The 26,289-nt window shown below is 36.0% G+C and overlaps 1 protein-coding gene across 1 annotated transcript in view; it reads left to right on the top strand.

The window, feature by feature from the left end:
• The window catches only part of EYS (eyes shut homolog), an 826,250-nt gene that overhangs the window by 218,739 nt on the left and 581,222 nt on the right, over window positions 1–26,289 (top strand). The window contains exons 12-14 of the mRNA XM_065631328.1: window positions 1,859–1,972; window positions 3,887–4,009; window positions 15,780–15,884. Of these exons, the coding sequence (XP_065487400.1) occupies window positions 1,859–1,972; window positions 3,887–4,009; window positions 15,780–15,884 (342 nt within the window). The remainder of the gene's footprint in view (window positions 1–1,858; window positions 1,973–3,886; window positions 4,010–15,779; window positions 15,885–26,289) is intronic.

Below are 26,289 nucleotides of genomic sequence, written 5' to 3'. Positions count from 1 at the left end.
TTTATTTTCATTTGTTATTTAAAAAATATTTTTCTAAGAAAATAATATAATTTTTTTCTTTACATAGATAGCGTGGCATTCTTTTACTATACATGTTTCACAATTCATGTCCTGGGAACATAATACAAAAAATGAATGTTTTTTTCTCCATCTGAAAAATTACTTAAGGTATGTGGAAAGAAAGTGAACAGAAGAAGAGAAAAAAACCCACATTCAACAGAGACACTTTCATTTTATATATGGATTTTAAAAAAAAAATAGTAACGGTGAAGATGTGATTTCTTTTGTTCTTCCAGTGAAACTGAATGTGCTAATAGTTGTGCAAATATTAGAGGTGATATTTGGAATTAACATAGAGCAAAGCTAGAGACATGTGGTGGGTTGACCTTGACTGGCTGTCAGACCCCCACGCAGCCACTCTCTCACTCTGCCTTCTCACCAGCATGGCAGGAGAAGAAAAGGTGAAAAAGCTTATGGGTCAAGATAAAGACAGGGACATCACTTACCAGTTACTGTCACAGGTAAAACAGACTCAAATTGGGGAAAATTAGTTTAATTTCTTTCCAATTCACGTAGGTTTTCATAGTAAGAAACAAAGACAAATTAAAGCAACACCTTCTTCATCCCTGTTTCTTTCCTGAGGGTCAACTTCACTCCTTCATTCTCTACTTCTCCATCTGCTCCACACCCCAAGCAGTGCAGGGGGGTGGGGAATGGGGGCTGTGGTCAGTCCACAGGAGCTCCTCTCCACTGCTCTTTCCTCCTAACACTTTTCCCCTCCTCCTGTATGGGCTCTCCATCGGCCACAGTTCCTTCAGGTCACATCCACCTGCTCCAGCGTGGAGTCCTCCATGGGCAGCAGTGTGGATATCTGCTCTGGCATGGTCCTCTCCACAGGCACATGGAACACCTCCTACCCGTCCTTCTTCTCAGACCTTGGTGCTCCCAGGATTGTTTCTCAGTTGTTTTCCCCCCTTACTCCTCATTTTACCCATGCAGTGTTTTGCCCTTTCCTAAATATATTTTCCCCAAGGCACCACGACCTTGGCTGGGGGCTCAGCTATGCCCTGCAGTGGATAGTTGGAGTCGCTGGAACTGGCTGTGTCCAGCACGGGGCAGCCCTGGCCTCTCCTCACAGAGATCCCCCTGCAGCCCCTGCTGCCAGAGCCTGGTCACCTGCACCACATACAGTCTGTTAAAGTATCTATAAGAAATGAGAAAATTGAGTTATCCTTTTCTTTTGTAAGTTACATCAGTCTTTGGATTTTTGTTCTGATGATGTCTACATTCCTTCTTTTAGCAACATATACAGAATCCTCATCTGTTGTAATGCAGTTTACACGTGCTGAAGACCTGACTTGTATGGCATGTGTTTTGTTATGCCCAATGCATTTCTACTCTGTACTTTTTTCACTACTCTCCTCCAAAGTAGAAAGCATCAGACAATGGATGGGAGATAATTGATGTACTCTTTCTTGTATTAACACGACAAAATGTAAAAAAAGATATCATAAAAATAGTAAAAGTGATTCTGATACAAGGAAAACACTTGAAAATCCGTATATTGTTTGCATATTGCTATGAATGTATTCTTACTTTCTGGAAGTACTTCCTACTGCATCTATTGCTTTATTCCAGCAATAAAGATGTGTTTGTAACACCGAATAAGAAAAGAGTGAAATTTAAATATTTGTAAATAAAATACAGAAACTCTTGACTTACAGCTTCCTTTTTCAGGGGAACATGGATTGTAACACCTCTTGGTTTTAATTACACAACAACATTTGGAGTGAAAGTTTCATGTGAGTAGCACACATAAATATGAAGAAAATCAAAGCTTATCTTGCTTCCTTTGCAGGTTTTTCAGGCCAGTACTGTGAAATAAAAATGAATGAGTGTGATTCAACTCCCTGCTTGAATGGTGCTGTCTGTCAGAATGATGTCAACAGCTATGATTGTTTTTGCCCTGAAGGTATGTTGTTCAAAATAATTTATTTTCATTATCTTTGACAATTTTCAAAATTGCCTGCAGTCTGCAAAACATCTTCTTGACAGTCTTCAAAACCATTGTTAAAATTTCCTTCAATAGAATGTTATTCAATCTTTTCTGAAGTCTCATTTGCATTTTTGTCCACGAAAGTACCCAATAAAACAAGCACGCTTATAAAGAATGGAGACAGATACATTCGTAAGGGCTGCTTTTTTTCAGATAAAATCTCATGATCTAACAAAGTCTGAAGGAGCAGAGAAAACACAAATGTGCAGTATGTGAAATCCACAGAAAATGTAATTATTGAACTTACAAAGAAAATATTTTATCCTGGTGTACTAACTTGCAGATTTGTGACTGAGCATAGCAAGTAAAGTACAATGGTCGTAATAATGACTGTAATATATCTTCAATACAAATATCTATTAAAATTTTCACAGACAAAAATAATGTGATCTTCAGGACTTTTGCTCTGTGTCTTTAAAAATGCATGTTGCTCAGTGTTATCAGAAGAGTATGAACAAATTAGTGTTTTCAAGAAAAAACTAGTACAAGGAAAAACCAAAATGCTTAAAACCATTAAAAATTACAGTGTTTTTCTGAGATACTTTCACAAATGGGTTTGTTCTGAATATTTATGCTTTTTTAAATTGGATTTTTAGTTAAAAATAAAGTCAAGGTTGTGATTTATAACCTGGTACTTTGTTTCTGTATTTCAAACTTTCTTATACTTGTTTGATTTTAATGTTCAAATAGTACTGTTTTGTAAGTAGAGGCTCACGTTGAGTTGATTTTATAGCTTACAATATTTCAGGTTTTTATATATTAATACAAGCGTCCAAGTGGTGGTGATAAGTTCAGAAACTCACCACAAAAGATTAAACTGCTCCAAATAATTCTCATAAGTATGGCCTCTGTCATTTGTTAGTTTAAATTAGAAGCTAAAACAGATATTGGAAGGCAGTTAAAAATTAAACTTGGAAAAGACCATTCTGCTGTTTAGTCTGCTTGACTAGCTCATAAAAAAATAAATCTCAGCATCCACATTGACAGTTTTGTGACTCACTTGTTACCTGTGAGATCTGGTTCTAATTAAACTCTAAATGCAAATGAGAACTGTTACTGTATACATTATTAATGAACTAAAAGGGTAATTCTAAAGTTTTATGACTTAAGGATCAGTGGAAATTGGTTCCATGGTCAGTTCGAGAAATTATGGGAATGTGCCTAGCACTGAGTGTGCTGATGGCTTAGCATTAGTCATGGTCTTCCTGCAGCCATGGCCTGTGACAGCACTAATGATAGTCATTTTGTAGCATGACCATGACTTAGAATACATTTACAAGAGCATAAAATGTCAGATATTAGCGTGGAGATTCTCCGGCAATTTCAAGTACAAAAAAACAATGTTGGACTTCTGAGTTTTCTAAAAGTCACTGTGGCACAAGAAACAAATAGACAAAAAGTAGAGAAGTAACTATTTGAGAATTGATATTTAAAACTACAATTAGATATCCAAACCCCAGCATCAATTATCTTCATCGCAATGTTCTCAAAATGGCAGTATATAGATTCTTAAGTCTCTGCTAAACAAAAAGTTCAACTAGATCAATGGAAATACTGAATCCTAAACTTGTTATTTGATATCAATTATTACCTCCTTTTAAAATACAGGGGATGGTCAGATGTATTTTCCTATTAATTGAAAAAAAAAGAAAAAAGGAAAAGCTTTTAGAAAGATCTTTCACCAAGACTTGAAGAAAATTTTATTACAAGAGTAAATTGAAAACAATCTATTTTTTAGGAAAAAAAAAAAGACCCAAATACATGCTTCAGAAAAGAGGGCACAGATATAGCTGAATAATACATAGCTCTTTGGTTTTTTTTCCAACTAAGGATTTGAAGGTCTGAACTGTGAAATCAACTTTGATGAGTGCACTTACGGCTTCTGTAAAAGCAATTCAACTTGTTTAGACCTGGTTGCAGACTACAGTTGTGTTTGTCCTCCAGGATTCACTGGTAAGATTTATTTTAACTCTGGAAAAGACATTAAATATTTAAACTTTTCTGAAATTAAACCAACCTATTTTAATTGCATTTTGTTCAGTGTTTCAACACTAATAAAATAGACTCAACACAGTGTTGTGTGCCGTTGATAATCTATTTTAAAATCCCTACTAATGTGATAAAAATTGGAAGCAATGTGTATACTATTTGATTAATTGATGGAATGTAAAACTGTATTTTGCCTAGAAAAAAAAGCATTCAAAAACACCTAGTCTATGAAAAATAGGTGAGCATTGATAGCTGTAGCTAATGCTATTTGTCTTCAGAAGATTATATCACAGTCATACGTGATTGAAATAGAAATGAGAATACAATTTTAGCAAGAGGACACACTGTTCTCTTCACAAAAGATGCCATCAGATCCTTATGATAAATAGCTTGTAAACTGCACAATTATATATGAGTCTAACAGGCTTAAGAAAATAGCTCCTGAATCAGGAGCAGTCTTCATGGTCCTATTTTCTGCCAAAAGCAGCTAACAGGATCATGGGGAAATCAATAAAATTGTCTCAAAAAATATGTGATCTTAACAACTAATATGCTGTGATGTCAGGGAGTGGAACACACTGACTTTCAGCTGCTGGCTTCAGAGAGGCAAATGGAGCAGCATTAGTCAGAAGCAGTAATAGAAGACAAGCAGTGGCAGTCTCAGAAATCATACACAGTTCATGGGTATTGTAATAAAAAGCCAAACAGGTATGTACAGAGAGCTCAAAATCTGTGGTGACCAATGGTAAGGAACGAAAGAAAAAAAAAAAAAAAAAAAAGAAAAAAACAAAGAGACCTGTTATGGGGAAATGAAAGGTTAAAGAAGCAAGTACAGTAGTAAAGGATGAGGAGGCAAAATTAAATTAGAAGTAAACAAAGCATTTCAAGTTGATAGTAACACCAGCAACATCCAGCTTAGGAGCACTTCACACATATTTTTTCAATAGTTAAAAATAGGCAGACGGAACATAAGGAATATACGATGATACACAGAAATTTAGAATCTGTGAAAGTGATAATAGTTGCAGTTCCAACAGATGTCTGTGATTTTACTTGATTGATTCATGCCAACATATTCTAAAATTATTTAGCATCACAAAACTGAGATGTGCTCTATTTCCTACAAGATCGTTTTCTCCTTTTCTTCTTTCTTTTATAACTGGCTTTGCTGTCATGAGTTTGCATAGCATACGCTTCTTTTATGTCAATCATGAAAATAATGGAGCTAATTACAAAGTATTTGTTCATATAAATAGAAGCATTTTTAATGCAATAATTATAAAAGAAGGAGCTTTACAAACTTAATGGTTTATTACAAAGACAAAAATGGAAAACATCTAACTTTTCAGTAGTAGGTTCTAAACAGTCAGTTTGAACTAGGGAATACAGGTAAAGCTGTTTCTCTGAAAATACAGTTACACTACTTTGGGATATGATGGAATCCACATTACAGAACCAGAACCATAAACTAATGTGTGGGTGTCACTAGGGCAACCTGGAATAGGGTATGATCTCCATAGGAGGAATACTTTATACTGATGCAAATTGGATTTTCTTGTGAGACATGACAACTCCCACAAGAAAACAAATCAGCCAGTCTACTGACTGAAATTGGAAGTGGGGATAAGAATCCTCCTGATTACACTGAATATTTTCATCTGTGCTCATTTGATTTGTGTAATAAATGCACAGTCAGCCATCATGGATGTCACTAGATCTCCTATCTCCAGGCCTTCCAACAACTGCTTCAACCTGCCTAGAAAGAGTCTTCAATGCAACATACTGAATATTTGCGTTTTTACCTTCTAAGAAAAGCAAACAATGGTAAAAGGACGTTTCATGCCCTTCTGAGGTCTAGGACTGAGGTATATGGTCCAAGATACACACACAGTGATATACTCAAAATCTTTTCAAGGACAAAAAGAAACATAATGTATATGTAGATTTTTTTTTGTTTATCCAATTACTATTTAAGCAATGTAGACATCCATATTACATAATGAATGTAGAAAAGCACCATTAACAGCACAGTCAAAGTCATTATACTGGAAAACCTATTAATATCTACCCATTTTCTGTGGTGTTAGGTTCAACTTTACCATGTCCCTCTGGGTCCTACAGGTGATGTTTTCAGTCTTCTCAAGAAGAAGTGGAGGAGTTTAGGCCTTAGTCATTAGCATCTTGAGTCCTTTCCTAAGAGACAGATGATGTTCCTGGTGGGGGTTTCTTCCTCCTTAGTCAGGGGTCTAGTTTGGGTTATTTTTAGACTTTTTCTCATCTAGCCTGCATCCCTATCCTGCACTGCCAGCTGCAGCCTGGCCATGGCCTTCAGCCCCTGTAGCCCCATGCACACAAAGGGCTATGGTTTACCAGGCAGTGACTGTGTTGGAGGGTGTCACCCCTCCCCAGCAGGGTCACCCCCAGAGCAGAAGCTGGAGCAGGGAGGCAGCAGTCACTGGGCCCAGCACAGGGGTTAAACCAGGGACACCCAGCTCAGGCCATGGCGAGGCTGAGCCCCTGCACTGGTGGGTCAGTGCACAGCCAGGCCTCCCCGTGCTGAGGGCAGAAATCATGTTTACTGGGCTACAACAGTTATCTATGAACAAGGAGGCACAAGTTAGAAAGTTCATCAGCAGGTCTGCCAATTCCCTGACAATCACATCTTGTATTTTTCTCATGAGATTTGATTAAGGAAGTAAAATTTGGAAAAGTCCGGTAAATGTATAAGGCTGATTCTCTCTCTTCATTTTTTTCAAGACATTTTTGTTTTCCTGGGTTGTTAAAATGCATTTTTAAATAAAGTTTAGCTATAGAATCTGAGCTGGTTGAGTACAAAAACTGTCTTAGGCCTGGCCGTTTGTTTGTCTTGCCATTTATTAGCTCCATGTCAGATGGCATCACTACGGTTTGGTATTATGTGCCTTTCTTGTACACAAACGCTCTGCTGAAAGGGCAGTGTTGGACAGAAATGAGAGAGATGCCTGTTCAAATGGCTTTGGCCTTTTAATATGCTTTTTGAAGATCAAATCTATATAATTTCCTTTGGTATGTCTCATACTGTAAGCTTTAGGAATCCCGTAGTAGCTATTGTGGCTAAAGAAGTGGTCCCTTCAACACGGAACATTTGAAAACCCAGATTATAAAAGGATGTGCAGTGTCTTGTAGTTCAGATCACTCCATTATGAGGCAAAAAAGTGACACCTTTATTTGTGCTTTCAAAAATCTTTTCTTGTGCATCTTTTTTATAAGGTTTTCTAAACTTTGTTTTCAGTAAGCCTGCAAAAGCTGTTCTATTTTAGACATTTTTTGGCTGACCCAGATGTTTTTAGTTAACGTCAGGATCACTGCACAGTTTAAAATCATTCTGTCATTCCATCCTCCATTCCACATTACTCATCTCCAGTGCTGTTCTCAATGATTCAAAGGAAAAAATTGGCCTGAGAGCTCTCTTGGTTCTTACCAATCACTAAAGTCAGTCACAGATAGTCAGTCTCGCTTGTATCTCATGCATCAGATTATTGTTCCACACCAACGGCCCTTACAGAAACAACCCAAAAGCCAGGTGTTCTTTTCTCTGATGTCTCCTGATGACCAAGTTCATATAAACAACATGGCTGAATCTGATCTCTAGTCAGAGCGCTAATGGTTTTCAAACCAACCCAACACCTGGAAGCTGAAGGCTGAACAGGCTGGGATGGTTCCCCTGGCTCCTGGCCAGCAGAGCTGTCACTCATAGTGGGCCCAAGGCAGCATGAGAGCAAAGGGCTGCCTTTGCCCCTGGTCCGCTGGGACGGTGCTGATGGGCTGCTGCTTTTCAGAAACACTCCAGAAGGCAGACTGCCGAGGACAGGCTTCCCACTGTTGGGTGTGCAAACTTAACATACTGGAAAATAAACGCTATTTATGTGTGTGGATATGTATTCAATATGTGTTTCTGTGGTTATTAGAGAATGTTTAGTGTTTGAGAATGTCTAGTGTTTAAGAATATGTGCTTCCCCTGCAAGGAACTCAGGTAAGAACACTGAGTGGGGGAAAAAAAAAAAAAAAGATCAGTAGAGCGCAGAAAAGTCTGTTTAAGTTTCACCATGCTGCAAATTACATGACACTAAAAGTTTTATAAACTAATACATAAAAACTATTGAATTGCATGAAGGCAAATCAAATCAATTATAGTTCAGTAGCAATCTTTTTTCCAGTCATCTAAAAAATAAGCAAAGTCCCTTTTTTGGTGAGAAATCAAATGACACATTTCTCCAATAGCTTTCCACCTCCAAATACTAAGCATGATTTCTTTAAATTAAAAGGTGAATAGTAAAAGTTGGAATCATATGAAAAAAAAAGATAAACTAATTCTTTAATCAAACATTTAATTAGTTTATATGGGATTTACTTTATCATTGCTCTACTGGATGTATTATGAGATTATTTTTGTATTTCAGTTTTTCCCCTGTATTTTAGATACAATGGGGTTTTTTCATTAGTGATGCCAATTGTCATACATAATTTAATTTATGTAGAACATACATTAATATCTTTCTGGGAATGATTTGTATTTAATTAATTTTAGATAAATTGGAACATAATAATTTAAACTGAACAGTCCTTCCCAAATAAAAAGTGAAAAGCAGTCATGTCTACAAAAGCTCCTACAGTGATTAAAGTACATACAGAAGAGTCTGGAAAACACGGTTGAAATTCTTATTCTTCCTGAGTTACTGTGAGAAATTAATCAATTTTTTCCTTAACTCCACACTTTTTCTGTAAACAATTTATCTTTTCTCCTTTTGTTTTCATGTGTTTTCTATTTATATTATAAACAGTTAAAGTAATGGGTGAAATCACATTATGAACAGTAATATGCCAACACAGTGAGCACAATTTTTCTTTTTACATCTGAGTGCATCTGTAAAAATAATGTATGGATATCAAGACAGAATTTCCTACTGCATCGAGATTTTTATTATAAGTGCCTCAATTAACCTGTTAGGACTAAGCTTTCTGTTATGACATAAGCACTTAGTGAATGAACTCTGACATAAGAAAATATGCTTTCAGCCAACTTCCCCAGTACACATTTTCCATCCTTCTCAGATAATCTCTTAATGAATTTTGGAAATGAAAGGGGCATCTTACATAAGACCAGTTTTCTCTAGATTTTTTATAGCGGATGGTTCTTCTAATGAAAAAAATCCACCAAATCATTGATCTTGGACAAAGTCTGTTGTTCAATACTGCCTTTGCAATACCAACTAGCATTGTAACAGAGGTTTTCATACTAAATGATATTTCCAAGTACATACTCGGCTGTGTTTTTAACAAGTGATGCAATTTACCTTTGGGCACTCTCTTCTTTGACAGAACCATACTATAAAAGATTTCAGTACCATAAAAAGTATCAGTTTTAGTATGACCACACTCAGTAGTAGCCATATATGGTGTCATCTTCAGTAACACAGTTGACGTTTTTGTTCTTCACTCTTTGGCCTTTTCCTTTGTCTTGTTTTTTTCTTTTTTTCACACCTTTTTCAGTTCTGCAGGTCTCTGTAACTATTGACTTTTCTATATTTGGAGTATTTTGCATATGTCAGGTATTTGTTCTTTTTCCATTTTGTTATCCCTAGAACTATTTTTGTGCAACTCCTGTGTTTGCTTCACTACAAGTAACTGACCATGCATGAGCTGTTAGTAGCCTTGGAGTCTTCAGTACCACCCTATAAACTCATCTTCAAGGCCTCTGCTCTTTCCCCTGTACTCCTTCACACTACAGCCTTACTCTAGGGTCATAATTATTTCATTCTATACAGTGTAACTACTTGTTATTCCTGTCTACATCTTATTAACAATAAACATAGCATGATGCAATTGTATAAAAAAACCAAATGAGACAAGATCCACCTGGCCGCCAGACGAGTCCCGAGGTCTCTGGTGTTAACTTGACACCAAACCTGTGGCCCAATGCCAGCAATGGCAATGCCATATGTACAGGGCTACAAGGCTTCACTGGTAACAATGGAGACATGAACCCACAGCTTGGCTCACTTCACTTTGACAGTAGGTTGACCAGACACTACTGCTTGCTCAGATCTAAGGAGTCTTGAGACAGGAAGGGTAAAGTGTTAAATGCAGAGTGATGTTTTTAAAGCTGTTTATAAAACTTTTATAGGAAGATTTTTTTTTTCCTTGGCATTTTTGCAATCAGGCAAGAAACAGAATTGCATAGATTATCTGCCCTTGTAACAGCAGGGCAGCACCTGACAGCCACTTTTCCCAAGAACCTTCAAAGACAGGACGTACACATTCTACATGATGATGATGCTGCAGGGCTCAGTTGCCTTGGGGTGGACTATTGCTGTCATAAAAATATGTCTAGTTCACAGAATTGTCTTGATGTTTTCCCAGGAAAGACCCACAGAAGACTACAGGATGAGTGAATTTTTTCTGGAAATCTTCTAACAACCTTTAAATTGCTGGTTGTGTGCTCTACATTAGGTCTATATACCAGAAGGCAGTTAGTGTTGTCCAATAACCACCTTGTACTGAACCTAATTACTTAGTTTTGATTAAAGCACACATTGATTCAAAAAACGTTCAATCCTGATTTGAATGCATGAAGAGAAGCTAGAATTTCACTGGTATTTTTTTCCTAGTAGTAATCACCACCAAATTTAGAAGTTTATATTAAATATTTTATTTAATTTTTTTTCTCAACTTCAAGCTATTGAGTCTCATTACCTTTTCTACACAAAATGAAAAAGCCTCTTACTGTTCAAGTATTTTCTCTTTGTAAAAACACTTATACACTGTAATCAAGTCACTTATTGTTTTTGTTTGTTCTAAATGAAACAGGTGGAGCTCTTTAAGCCTTTGCTGACAGCATGCTTTCTTCAGTTGTTGAATAAATTGCGTAGCTTTCCCTGTGTCCTTCCCACTTATTTTTTAATATGGAACACTGTAGTCAATGTTTTATGCAGAGGTATTTTACACATAAATAGTCCTTCCTGGTTTTTTAAATACATCTCAGAATAATTTTATTATTTATTTTGTCACATCACTGCAAAGCACTCGTATGTTGAGGTCTTCAGCAGTCCGTTTCAGATCACTTTTGTTGTCTCTTCACACACAGTTCAGCTACAGTTCAGTAGCTATAACCTACATATCTTCTTTGCTTGTATCTGGCAGCTGCAAGTGACCAGAAGTGACCTGCGGTACATTGAAAAATGTACTGTTTAACTATACGAAATTTATGACGAGATTTCAGTTACTGCATATGCTTGCTCTCCTGTAGCAGGGAGATGCAGGAAAGGAAGAGAGAGTGGAAATGCAGACTTTGTTTAAAAATCAGTATTGAAATAGTAGAATAAGACCTTTCCATTCATCTACAGAAAAAGGGGCTCAGGCAAGCGTAAGTAGCTCATTTGTCTCGTTTTGATTTTCTCATGAGAAATACTTGAGGTGTGAATACAGGTTGAATGTGACAAGAGTTGTGCTGCTCTCTTTGTAAGAGCAGGACTTTCCATCTATCCCTCTGCATTTTTAACCACGTACTTCTATTGCATGCATGAAGAATGTCTTTGCTTCTGCCTGCTAGTGTAAATATTCTTCTACACCCTGAGTGTCCTCTCTTTCTTTGGCTACTGCATACCTGGACTCACTTCTGTCTTTTCTGACTAATACAGAAATGCATTATAATTGAGAGACAGAATGGAGATACAGATTTGGATAGTAGCACTAAGTTCCAATGTGGGTGGTCTGTCACCACACATCAAGTAACTTAAGACCATTTTATCCTACTTTAGATTTCCTAGACTTTTTCATATGGATGACTCTTGGTACTTCTTTACATGACCATGAAGCACAGCAAATTTCCAAACAATCCAGCTCACTACATAAACATAAAAGCCTTTGAACTTTCTTCTGCATTATAAACAGTGTGTGTGCTCTGTAAATTATATAATCATAGCACTGTAAGAAAACATTATAGGTCATCTATTCCAGCTACATCCCAGTAGAAAACATACCATACTTGTCATTTGGGATATAACTCACCTTAAAGAAGTCCAATACCATTCCTTACTTTCCTCAGGCAATCTTTCCAGTGTGTTATAATATTAACCATTAGAAGGAGTTCCTTAAGATTTAATCTGACTTTCACTGCAGTTTAAATGCATTACTTCCTGTCCACTATGAACATGGAAAACTAGACATTTGCAAAAGCCTTTTCTTATTTTATGAATGTCATCATATTTCTATTCAAATCTTCTTTATTTAGGCCTTACAGCACTGTTCATTTTTTTCCTAAGTCATGCTTTCAAGTTTTTTGTAATTACTGTCATGCTCATCTGGACTGTCTTCATTTTGTCCACATTCCCTTAATGCAGCTCACCGCACAGTGCAAAGCACTCCAAGTGCAGTTTTACTCTCTCTAGATGAAAATGGAAGGATTGCTTTATGCTTCTAACTGGCTATCTTCCTTTTTATATATCCCAGCTGTGGCAGTTGCACTTTCCCCCCCCACACGCCCTGAGAACTGGTGTGGCGGTTGCACTGGTAGCTGCCCATCCCCTCTCAGAACTGGGGCCTTCAACGGGGCAGCTGACGGCTCTTTGTGGAGACCCAGAGTGGTGGGCACGGTCGTTAGCAGAGGAGGGGCCCAGAGCACCCAGAGCCCAGAGAAGCCGAGAAGCTTCTCGAAGGCCCACACTCGAGGGGGCAGGGCGCAGAGAAGCCAAGAAGCTTCTGGAATGCCCACAGCCAGATCTGATCAGACTATAAATGGGGTTCCCGCCAGCGACTCCCTTTGTGTGGTCTCCTCGGAGCTGTGGGTCTGCCATGGTGCCGGAGTCCCTCCCCTTAGACGGAGAAGCCGTCTGAGGTAACCTCCGGGGATGGGGAGCGCCTCACCTCCGCATGTGGGTGAGTGATAAATTACTGAGTATATGCTTTAATAAGTCCTCGCCTGGTGGGCAAGTGTAAATTCCTCGTCTGGGACAGACGAGTGTAATTCCTCGTCTGGGCTGGGACAGACAAGTTTACTTTCCTTGCCTGGTAGGCAAGTGTAAATTCGTTGTCTGGGACAGATGAGTGTAAAGTCCTGGCCGCAGTAGGCTAGTGTTTGTCCATTATGGGCAAAATGGGGCAGAGAGGGCTCTGGTTTGTTTTCTTGTGAGTGCGTATATGCACGCTGTGGATCCTCATTCTTATTTCACTGCACCCCAAATAATTTCCTAACCTAATATCCGAACCTGTATCTTATGTTATCGGAGTGCTAGTCCACCTAAACTTATATTTGGGATGCCTCCATGACACCAGCACACTACTTGATCTGGAACAAAATTCAGGGATTTGTTCCTATTTAACTTGTGATTTGCTGTATTAGGATATCTTCCACTTGTTCTGATTGATAACATTTGTTATTTCAAACTTTATCTCCAATTTGTCAAAATTATGAAGACTTCTAATCCTGTCCTCCAAAGTACCTTTTTGCATTGCCATCAAAACCTTACTGTGTTGTCCCCCATCCAGACCGCTGTTCAAAAAATTGAGTGGAACTAGATGAACAGTACGTCTCTTTCAAAATATGTGCAATTCATCCATCCATCCAATCCATCCATTTTGTAGTAAAATCGCTGATAACTAATGTATGAATAATACATTGTGAATATTTTTACTTACCTGATAACATTCTGTTGTAGTTCATATCTAGTCCAATTATTAGGATTTCACACAAGACACCAGTAGAAACATTACTGAAGTCAAGGAATATGACACATGATACTTTTTTTTTTGTTTTTTAAATTCACAAGGCCTGTAACTCTGGTGTAGAAAGGAATCGATTTGCTTATATAAGGCTCATTTTTAATACATTATTTAATATCTACAGGTTCTTACAACTAATCAGTTTGGTAACTTTTTTCCCATATTTCCTTCAGGAGCTGAAATTACAGAAATGGATCTATATTCACGGCTCTGTCTTTTACTCCTTTTTAAAGGCTGAATTTATTGAGTCTTCAGGTGCTTTACCTCTCTCACACAAGTTCACAAAGAAAGCTACTGAATTTTTATCGGCTCGTTCTTGAAGTACCCAAGGGCGAAGTTCATCAGATCAGCCTATCTGAACATCTAACTCATCTGACAGCTCTGCAGCCTGCCTTCTTTATCCAACACTGAAGTTTTGCCCTTTAATCATAGGTATCAATTATGATAACGATCTGCGACCTTTCTACTGATGATTGAAGCAAAAGAAGCATTGAACAATTTGGCATGATTACCATTATCAGTAGCCATCCTTTTCCATTGAGTGGCAAACCATACCCTTCCTTCATCTTTAATGCCGAAGTACTTACAGCATTATTTCCCATTACACTGACCATCCCATCATAGTTACATCACATACAGTGTCTTTGCTGGTCTCATTTTATGCCTACATATTTATGCTGTACTTCTTAGGTTTTCCTTAGTAACCTGGCCTTTTTATTGTTTGTTAGGCATTTTCATCCTTCCAAAAACAAGAAGTGCTAAGTTGGTCTCATAATACCTAGTATCTTTTTCCACACAAAAAGATAGTTTGTCTTGGTGTACTTAAAAAAGCATAACTTTCTTAATTATCTTTTTATTTTAGTACAGCCTTTCATGGGGTTTCACATCAGAGATTTTCTACATTCTTTGCAATTTTTCTAAATTCCTTTGATTTTATGTTGTTCAGCTCCCTCTCCTCTCCCTTCCCATGGAACTCAATTGATCTCACCCAAGTTCTTCATATTCTTCTCTTCACATTCAGAGAGTACTCTTCCTTTTTACTTAGAATCAAATCCCAGAAAATCTCTATTTGTAGTTGTCTTTTTCACTACTGCATGAAAAAAAAATGCCAATAGCACATGCAAAAATCCTTGTATTTTTGAATTACTATTCCTTTCCAAAATGTTATTTTCCATCACTTTCAGGATAGAATGCCAATGGCCATTTTGCTCACTCACATCAGTAACAGCTACAGTTTTCCTACTTTGTCAATGAATTAGTTACTGGTATGCACAGAAGCCCTTAATCTTTACAGTTATCTCTTGATTTTGCATCAGTTTTGGATCAGAAACATCTCAGTATAATTTATACCAGGCTAGAGTTTGCTCTAAATTAATGTAGTGCACAACAGAGAGATGAGGGACTGTGGATTTTCTTTGGTATGCCAAATGAGTTAATTGTTTTCATAAGCCACCTATTATCTTGTCTTCTAAAAATTCTCTTCTATATGTCTCCTGTATGTTCTCCTGTATTTTTGTTGTTTCATCTTTGAATTAATTTTAATTGTACCTCAATGAAATCTCTTTAAAAGAAGAAAAATGAAGAAACAGCTAGTAAATTCGTAGGTTTCTGTTGAGATCTGAGAAGTGGTTTTATTCATCTAAACAAGGAAGCAACCTTGAGAAATATTTTTCTTATAATTGTTACTGAGTTTATTAAGTGTCTAAAATAGTTTTTAAATTGTGGCATATAATTCTAGTAATTATGGTGTTGAAATGTAATGCTAGAATACACAAATAATAATTTGGAAATTTGTTAACTATCAGCTATGATGTATGAACACCTCTAGTTTTAAAGCTGTCAAGCAGAAATAAAATAGTGTTCCCAACCTGGAAAAGTTAAATTATGCAGTTGTCACTTGTACTGTGAAGTAGCTTTTCTGCTTTCCCAAACCCAAAAATGATTTGTAGTTTTGATGTTTCATTTTCTTTTCTGTCAGACAAAAACTGTTCCACAGATATTGATGAATGTTTCTTCAAGCCCTGCAAAAACGGAGGCCATTGCCATGATTTGACTGGTGAATTTTACTGTAGCTGTTTGCCAGGTAAGAAGTCAGGTGATATTTAGGTGAGAAATATTCTGTGGTATTTAAGAAAGAAATATTATTATTCATAAGCATACAACTGAGTAGTAATTTATTTTATTGAAAAGAGAGAAGGACTGAGCAGGTATTCTTTAAGCCTACTCTACCATTGCTATGCTGCTGGTGCCAGCAAAATTTGTTTACAAAACAGAGCTTGTGTACCAGAAGTCCTGCCTTGCAAACTGATGAATGAAGAGTCTTAGAAATCAACCAACACTTGCAGTGGTATTCACTCCAGAATGTTTGAGGCATTCTGAAATATATTATACTTATATAGCATAACAAATTGTTGATTTTTTTTCCTGCTATCATTATTGTGGGTCAGCTAGTCATCATCTGCCTGGAAAGTAGAATGTAAAATGTAAAACAGTAGTACTTTTTCAGTTGCAGCCTTTTTATATTCTTAAGTCACTTACATTGCACTAAACCTTGTTCCATCATGTCAACTTAGCAATATAATGGTAAAATCAAGTTTATCTTTGGACAGAAATATTTGCTTAAAATGGACAGGAAAAAGATAGGGTTAAAATGATGATGTCCCTATAAGAATTATATATGTTTTTATGTAAGAGATATAAAAATATATGCAAACTATTTAAAGCCTAATGTGTAAATAACTTGGAAGTTATTGAAGTATGAAAAATAGAAATAGCACTCACAGCCAGCATGGCCATTAAATCATAGTGTATGCACTTAAAAATAACTCTCGTATATGCATAAATACATATGGGTATTAGTACATATAGAAGTGCATGCATGTGCATATTATACATATACATACATATACATACAAACTCTTTTAAGACTTGAGACCTCTCAATAGACTTTCACGATGCAGAATATCTGTTTAGTCTTTTTTATTGTTATTACTATCAATTACTATGGCTAGTTTGTTAAGACTGGATTCTTTTATGTTGAGGTAATAGGTTAGTTTTACTTTTTAAATTGCAAAACCTATGACTGTATTTCATTACACTTTCCATGACAGACAAACCAAATGTCACATGTAATTTTGTCAAAGATTATTTTGCATTGTGCAGTCACAAACAAAACTTTGCAGAAAATGACCTGGGGGTCCTGATGTTCAACAAGCAGAATATGAGCCAGTCACGTGTCCTTGCAGCAAAGAAGCATCCTGGGCTGCATTAGGAAGACTGTACCTAGCAAGTCTGGAGGTGATTATTTTTCTATTCTGGACTTGTGAAACTGCATCTGAAGGACTGTGTCTAAGTTTTGCATTCTTCGGTAAAAGGACATTGGACCTGTCCCAGTATGGCAGCACAGGGCCATGACAATGTCCAGAGAACCAGAGAACCTGATGTACGAAGAGTGTCTGGAGTAACTGGACCTTTTCAGTCTGAAGAAAACTCTAAAGGGAGGTTTATCGGGGTTTACAATTACTTCATGGGAGTATACACAGAGGACAGAGCAAGATTTTTCTCAGAGGTGAAAGTTGTGGTAGGGCAAAAGGCAATGGATGTAAGTTGGAACACAGGAGAATTCTGATTAGATATTGGGGAGGAGGGGAATCTACTGTGAAGCTGGTTAACTATGAGGACAAGCTTGTGGAATCCCTGTCCTTGGATGCATAGAGATCTTGACAGAACAGCTCCCTGAAATACTTGATCTAGCTCGTCTTGCTCTCAGTGGGGATTAGACTAGATGACCTCAAGAAGTCATTTCCAACATAAATTGTCTTGTGATTCTATTATTAAAATAGGAATCTTTCCCCAATTTTATGTATACTTTACAAATGTAATACTTTCAGCTGAATTTGAATTGAACTATTTATGCCTACATGCACGGCCTTTAAGACTGCAATAATTTTGGCCATATCTAAAAGTTTTCCATAATCTTCATTTGGTGTATCGACTTTGTAGCTGAAAAAAAATAAACATGTTTGTTTATATGCAATGCTTTTCCAAAGCCAGAATTTGTGTATTTAAAAACTTCTCAAATATAATTTTTTCCCCATGTGTTAACTCAACCTTCCACTAGGAAATTATTTCATTTCTCTACTGAATTTTAACAAGAGAAAAAACAAAATTAAAAACAAGCGCTACAGTGGTGTAGTGAAAAGTTGATTACAACAGTAGTCTGTCATCTGGAAACCTTGCCTTGAAATGATAAAGTAGAGAAGCACAGGTTGAGGAAGAAGTGAGGAGTCATTCTCTAAAGTCCATAACTTCTCCCCAGGTAATCTGATATTTAAGGTAGTATTAATCTAGAAGTTAGAGTTGTAGAATGTATTCAGAAAGCCAAGAAAAGTGATCAATGGAATAGAGAAACTGCCTTATGAAAAACCAAGGATTCTTTAAATTTGTAGAAGAAAAACATGAGGGAAAGAGGGGAAGCTTAGAAAGAAAATTGTGAAAGCAGGTTCTAAGCTGAAAGCAGAACTGGTGTTCACTGAAGCCTGTTCACAAGAAGCAACAAGACACTTGAAGAACCTAGTGACATTTTGCAATAAAACATATAGAACAACTTTTAACAGATGATAATATCTTTCTAAATTTGTTACCACAGAAAGTGATGTTGGTAGACAATTTTGATTAGAAGTTTTGGTGAGGGTTTAGACAAATTCACAACTAAAATGGCTGTAAGTGGATACTAAAGGATCCTCTGACTTCTTTAATACAACTGAATGCTCCAAAATTTCAAAGGGAACAGACTGCTGGAAGTGGCTAGGGTAGTATGCTCTCCATAAATAGCCTCTCTTTTTTCTACTTTCAATTCTGGGCTAGATGAACCATTGCACTGACCACACGGGATGTTTCTTCGGTCTTTACGGAATGTTCTTATGTTTTTGCCTTTTACAAAACCTTACATCCACTACACAGCTTCTTTCCTATTCCTATTCCTGCCTCAGTGATGTATATTATCCTTGCTACACCTTACTGAATACACAAAAAAATTCTTTCTTTTTCAGTGGGATTAGTGCATGATTAGTATGATTGCTAAAGTAGACTGATTTTGAAGCAGAAAATCCTGTCAGTTGAGGTGCTTGGATTGATGGATTCAACCTAGAATCAATTTATGTTCAGCTCAATACATCGAATCAAAGAAGCAGTACTTCTGATTAAGAGTAAACTCACATACAGAAAAACTGTAAATCAAATTCTTCCTTTTTTGGAGGTTTGCTTTTATTAAAGTTTACTGTACCATGAAATAAGACTGTACTTTCTTTAAAATCTTTCTGGAAACTCTTATTATAAAGTAGAAGCTTATACATGAAATTTTCTATTTCAGAAAGAAGTCTTAGGAAAATTGTTGCATGCTGTGACTCAAAAAATAAAATGAATCATCAAGATTACAGATGGGAAATATTTAGGAAATCATTCAATCCTTCACACTGTTTCTGAACAATCACTCTTAACATAGAATCTGTATGACTGGGTTTTTTTGTCTTGATTTCAAAATTGCCTAAGAAGAGGCTCTAATATTTTTTTTACAGGAAGCTGTTGCTCAGTTTACCAAAAGTATTTTCTTGATGCATAGTTTGAAATTCATATTATCAATTTCTTGCTCCAAGTTACCATTCATTTATACGATTTGGAAAGAATATGTTTTTCTTATACCTCTAACACCGTAACTTCTGCAGGATAGCAATCTTTCTAAAGAAGTCCATCTAATCAGCTGTAGAAATGCTGTTCAGCAGCCTACCACTTTCAGAAAATGCTATGAGTATTCATACAGTGAGAAAATATAGAACCGCTTGAAGGCAGTTGCTAGTAGACTCATTATTTTGAAGAAATAAGTTTAATACATTCACATGATGTTAGCTTTTTTGCAAATTCTTTATATTGAAACTGCTGTAGGCAGCCACATCCATGAGATATCAGTTCTGACTCTTCATCCAGGAAAACTGCTGAGGTCACTGATAGAGCTGTTGGAGAGACAGAAGTTCGGCTCTTGCAAAAGCAGTACCTGGAAGGTACTGTTAGGAACCTGTCAAGGTTCCAGGTTCCAGTCCCAGGAACTGTCAAGGAACATCACTAGGGGTCCTTCCAAGGAGTTCCTCCTTAGATTTATAGCTGATCCATACGCTGGCATTAATTTTTCTCTGATATTTGTGAAATGCTAAATATATTTTGAGACACTCTAGTCATTCTTCTGTGGTTTTGAGAATCTTGGTATATTTAGCTGGTTTTCTAATGGTGAGCTTCCTGAGAGTGCCCAGACATTTGCTACCATAGAAGGTCGGATTGTTTGTTTCACTTTTTCATAGAAGCCATTACAAAATTAGAGACTTCAATTCTTTGTTATAAAAGGCCTAGCAGAAAACGGTGGCAATTCTAAAAGTGGCACAAGTTATGAGAGCCCTCATTTATAAAGAAAAAATATCAGAAGTATTCTAAAGTATTTTAAAAATAGAGAAGTAGAAAGAATAATCTTCCTAGGCCATTCTTTCCTTTTTCACTCTGCAGTGTAATGGTTAACCTGTCCTTCCTCTCTCCTGCTCAGTAACATTTGCATCACACTATTTAAGCCTGGTACAGCAAATGATGCCATTTAATTTAGCTTTTTCAGATGTATGAAGTAAAGTGTTGAATAAATCACTATGTCCTCATGAAACTCAGACTTTACTATAGGAGAATGGTTACTAGAATTTTGTGTATGTATCAGCAAAATCATTAGACAAAATAAAGTATGGTAATAAAACAGAAGAATGTTGATTACTCCTAGCCTCAACCTAAGAGAATGACAGAGGGAAGACGATAACAAGGCTAAGCAAAAAATGCCCCATTTGGGGACCTAGGACAGAATCTAGAAAGCAAATGTGTAACCCATCCTTTCTACACAGAACATAACCCATACTATCCAGCAGGCTTGGATCCTGAAAATGTGAAAAAGTTCCAGGAACTGAGTAACAGGTTATACATTTAGTACTGACATCTAGATAGGCTCGACAAACTTTTTTTTTTTCAATGCAGGCTGTACTTTTCCTTTTTAAGAACACTGATAAATTTACCTATATTAATTCTGCCAAACACTTAAGTTTTTCTTTTTTATATATTTAGTTCGGTAATTCAGTTGTAGGCAATTGCAGCAACATTGCTGCTTGTTGCTTACAAAATGAAAAGCTATAAATGTCAGGGCTGCAGAAAGACAACATTGGTTTGTCTGTTTTATCTTTTCAAAGTCAGAATGGTAATGATTTTGTAGTGCACATTATTCTGCTTTTAAGCCATGTAGAAAATGTGCAGTTAAAATACAAATGTATGGTATATATAATATTTGTAAATCGAATTTTGAGATATTCGTACCTGTCCCTTCTTTCATTATTTTTACTAGAAGAACAAGATTACAGTGCAGTGAAGTTTTAAGATTCCACACTTGTAATTGTCACACTTTTGTTTTAAGCTGCCATAGATGTTTTAAGCTGTAATACAAACCTTAATATACATGTTCCATGCAAAGGAAAATCTGCACTTGGACATTTATATGAATAAAAATGCTGGAAAAAAAGAACACAGTCATTACTGCAGTGGTCACGTGATTGCACTGACTGTGTATTCAAAGTGTGTGTTATGATGTAATACATAATTGTGTTTTCTGTAATATGCTGGCAAGTGTACCTTCTATTTGTTTATATTGTTCCCAGAAGCACAGTAAGATTTTAATTTTTAAATACAATCTTTATTTTCTGTTAAAAAGTGGACACAAATGTGTAAGAGCAAACAGGACTCTGCAGTTTCTACTTATGCGAGATTTCGTTATATTATTCTTACACAAATAAGCATTTAGAGAGCTTTTTCATGCAAAGACTGAAATATGTAGAATTTTGATAAATTAAAAAGTTGAAACAAGATAAAATTATTAAAAACTTTTATTAAAATATATCATTTTTAATTACAGCCAGTTTTTACAAAAGATAAGAAGTAAATGGCGAAGGCAGAAGAAAATTGACATGATGGCAATGAAAACCATTCATTATACACCAGCACATACTAGGCAGTGTATAGAAGCACGCAACCAAGTGTAGGAGAAGGAAAAATATGGAATCCAAAGGCATTGTGCTAAAAGTAGAAAACAAGAAGAGCAACATACTTCACAAAGTTCATTAAAAAGTCTCACACAAGGGTTTGATGTTAAGGTAGGATGTGATGAAGAAAGAGAAAGTAAACTTCTGATTGGAGAGAATATGACAAATTTCTCACTGTTGTGAAAGGATCAAAACTTATTAGTTCTAATAGCTTTACTAAGTTGCTTTCTCTTCTATAATTCCAATTTTCTGCCTGTGTATAGTGCTTCCTGCCAGTAGTAAGTGAATTTTTCCTGCAATAGAACACAAATTGCTGGCTTCCTCTTCTTTTTTATACTTGTGAATTTATGTCATTTTGAGGCTGTCATTTATGAGGTTGAAAAAGTAGAAGAAAAAAATTCTATTGATTAACAGCTCATTCGTAACATCAATTCAGTCCTTCAACCCTAACAGATGACTTAAAAATCTGACATTTTTCTAATAGAAACAACACTATTTATTTCAAAGTGGATAATGAGACATGGAGTTACTGTTAACAAAAGCAGACACAAAACACTGATGTCTTCAGAAATACCGTAATAGCCCATTACAAATCCCCCAGGTGAAGAAATGTCTCTGACAGCCTTTAGCTTGAGTCTGTTCATTTATAAAACTACTAGAATGGCAGTAACAGAATGGAAAGGAATCATCTGTTCTCTCAATATTAAAGTTATTCTAAAGATCTGTTAAAACCATCATAGCTGTTTTTCACAATTCACCAAAGTTATACTCTTCTAGAAAAGATTTAACTCCCCAACTGTTGACTAATTTTCATTTGCTGCTTCTTAAATTGGGCATCTCTACACTTTTCTTTTTGTCTGACACATTAATGGAATATGATACTGTATTTAAGTGTCTCCTGCTGATAGAATGAGCCCATTCAAATATAATATGAAATTAATAAAGTCATCCCAAACAAGCGAAAAATCTTAAGGTTTATTACTCAGGTAAACAAATGAGTCAGATCTAGAAATCCACTTCGTTAATTCCCTTTCCCATCTGAGAAATCTCAAGTTTTGTTTGTATTCATATCATCTCTCTGGACAAGAAGAATCTGAGGTGCAGCAGGTCCAAATTTTTTTCAGTTTTTTCCAGTATATATTCTAAAAATGGGATCTCTCATACCCTCATTCTTCAGTATGTATGATCCTTTTGTCAATGACGTACACAGATGTCATTATAACTAGAAGTATGACTAAAATAACAAAATGCCTTATGTAGCAAAGGGATACATTTAATTGGTATATGTGTGTTTAGAACAAGGCCATCATGGACAAAGCTTAAATAATGCTAACTGGAAGGGTAAGCATGCAAGATTAGCTGCACAGAAAACTGACTACATGTAGAAGGATAGCTGGGCTTTTTTGACATACTGCCATTGGTGAGAAAGGAGTAAGGTAAGACCCTGATGGATCTCTCAGAAAAGAGCACTCAAGCTGTTTATTAGCACCTTCACTCTGAAGAACAGTCTGGATAGTATTGCATGCTATAGAAAATCTGAGGAAATGCATGCCCAACTTTATGCTGAACTTCAGAAACCATTTTATTTTAAATGAAGGCATTGAACTTACTTTCTGTAACAAATTTAATTTATCTCTGAAAGAAGAATATTGCAGTGAAGAGCTCTTTATTTAATCTAGTGTCAGATCACACTATGGAGGGCACATGAATTCTGGAAGGCAGGAAGTACCTCCGAGATGTGACTGATGGAGGACAGCAACACTGCCCGCTGCTTGTGCTGATTTTGCTGGGAGATTCGTATGCCACTGATGCTTGTTTCAGAGATGTTATGTTGAGTTAAATACAGTGTCATTATCAGAAGTTAGAAAGTATGTAATAATTATTACTATTGTTTATATTATTTTTGCTTTTGTATAAAAACATGGTTCATCATACATATTTGGTTTCTGTCGAAATGCACAGGTATTTATTTCTAAGAAATATTAACTGTTCAGAAATTATATAGGCCTGTCAAATAAACATAAGCTTTGAGGACAAAAACTTGTAAATTTTCTCCATCAGTGTCCATTACTTCTTTTAAGGAGGTGCTGTTTTGAATTAATTATGTACTGTATTGAAGTAATGAAAGAGCTATTTCTTCTCATTAAATCTTAATTCTTCCCACTAGAAGTTCTTCCTTTTCTTTTTCAGCAAAAAATAGATTAGCACGATAGACACAATAGACTGAGTTTTCGATGGTGATACACATTAAGGTGAGGCTATCAGTAATGAATTGGTGTTGGGTAGATAAGATATATCAGTAGAAGTAAGCAATAGCAGCAAGCAATTATAAATCAACTAAACTAAAAGGAAGCATCAAAAGACATTATTAAAGCAGAAAACAAACAAACAGAACCTCAAAACATAAGCCATTCCTTAGATTATATTAAAGCCTGACTGCTGCACATACCAGCATTGAAAAAAGGAAGCAAGGAGAGAGGTGATTATTTTTTGGTTTAGTTCTAGACAGACAGATATATTCCTGTGCAATCTACCTGTAAACTATCAGTGACAGAACAAAAAAAAAAAATAACAAGAAAAAAACAAACAAAAAAATCCAACCAAAAAGAAAGTCCTCTAAGAAATATGCTTCTACAAAACAGACATTCTGAAAAAATATTTTAAAGAATTATTTTTTCCTCATTTTTTCTTTTTTAAGAAGAAATGTGTCTCCATTTCTGCTTTCTCACTGGTGGAACACCACCGTTTTAATTTAAGTTACTCTTCCTACTGGTGCTCTAAATCAGGTGATAATCAAGGCATGTCATTTCTTTAGAAATAAACTAGCAATATTTGAGTGGTAGAATGTTTTTATTCTAGATTACTAATCTGTTCCTGTGAACTATTATTTATTTTATGTTTAAAAAATGCCACTGGCCTGAAGCTGAAGCCAGCTGTTACATACTGACCTACTAGCAGCATTGATATTTCCCAGTTTTTGCCTGCTTTGAAAACAAGCACCTCAGGTGTTTATTTTGGTCTTTTTACACAGAATTTGTTTTTAAAAATATCAATATAGCATGTACAGTCACTCCAGTACAGAGGGAGGAGAGGAGTATCACTCTGGAATTTAATTATCTGCTGAGGTTTTGTCATTTTTCAGGTCCTGTATTTGTGTTTCATTAAGTGATATCACATTAGACTGATCTATGAGATGATGCAACAAAAAAAGAAAAAAAAAAGGAAAAATCAAAACTATTTCTATTAAGCAGTTTCTTACTCTCATTTTTCATTATGCATAAGAGAATTTATAAATGTGATAGTCACTGCATATATAGGAAAGGGTAAAAAATTACCTATTGGTAGTAAGAAACGAGGTATGTTCTGTGATACACACCATCTTCTCAGTATGGCTTGACATCCTCTCAAAAGAAGCTACAAACACTGACCACTTTGCAGTTCTGGTAAATGAAAATGGGTAACTTATTATTTCATAAGGTTTTCCTTTTTCCTTTCTAGTTTTGTGGCTATTTTATTCTGCAGTTGTAAAATAGCATTAGGTCCTGTTCTAATGCATCATACCACAAATTCCAAGGCACCAAGCACAGTCAGAATAAAATCTTATTCTCTGGTTTCTTAGTGTATTATAAATAATAGTCTGAAGTTGCCTGCTGTGGTATGGTAATCAAACTTCTGTTGTAATAGCTGTAAGTCTTCTGCTGTATTTCTGTAAGATGCATAGGGTATGACTGTTCTTGCTGAATCCTTTTTCCCTAGGTCTAATCCATCTTTTAGTGGAACTGCCAAAAATATTTCTACAGTATTGGAAGCTGTGTTTGGCCTTTGTGGTCCTTTTCCTAGGTTTGAAGGGTTTTTTGAAAGAAAAACACTGCAGAGTGATAATTCTTTTACATCTTCTCATTAAATTGTATGGGTTAAGGTCCAGCTTGTCCAAAGCAGTAGAAATGGTCATTCAAGTCAGGCTGCTAAGAAAGAAGAGATGAACTCATTAGCCCTCACTGGAAGAAATAAATTCTAGACACAGGGAGAATGAAGAGAAATAAAGTGACAGAAAAGTCAGGGATCTTACACAGAAATTTGAAGATCACTAACAGCAGAGTTCATGAAGTCACTCCTTTTCTAGATGATTAGCTTCTGTTCTGCTGTTTTGCTCTATATTCAAGAGATTAAAAAAAAAAAAGATGGGAGGAGGAGGAAATGTATAGTTGATATTTGAGTAATTACTTAGAAAGTGTCAATATGCTTCCTAACAAAGAAAGTTGTTGACATATGATACCAAGACATTTTCAACATTCTTTTTTTTCTTGACCATAAGCAAAAAAGTCAACTACATTGAACTGTCTAAAAATAAAATCTTTGACGAGAAAAAAAAAATCTAGA

This window comes from Caloenas nicobarica, chromosome 3, assembly GCF_036013445.1.
Source record: "Caloenas nicobarica isolate bCalNic1 chromosome 3, bCalNic1.hap1, whole genome shotgun sequence".
Lineage (NCBI taxonomy): Eukaryota > Metazoa > Chordata > Aves > Columbiformes > Columbidae > Caloenas > Caloenas nicobarica.
Note: the sequence above shows the minus strand (reverse complement) of the source record. Positions and strands in the feature narration are given on the sequence as shown.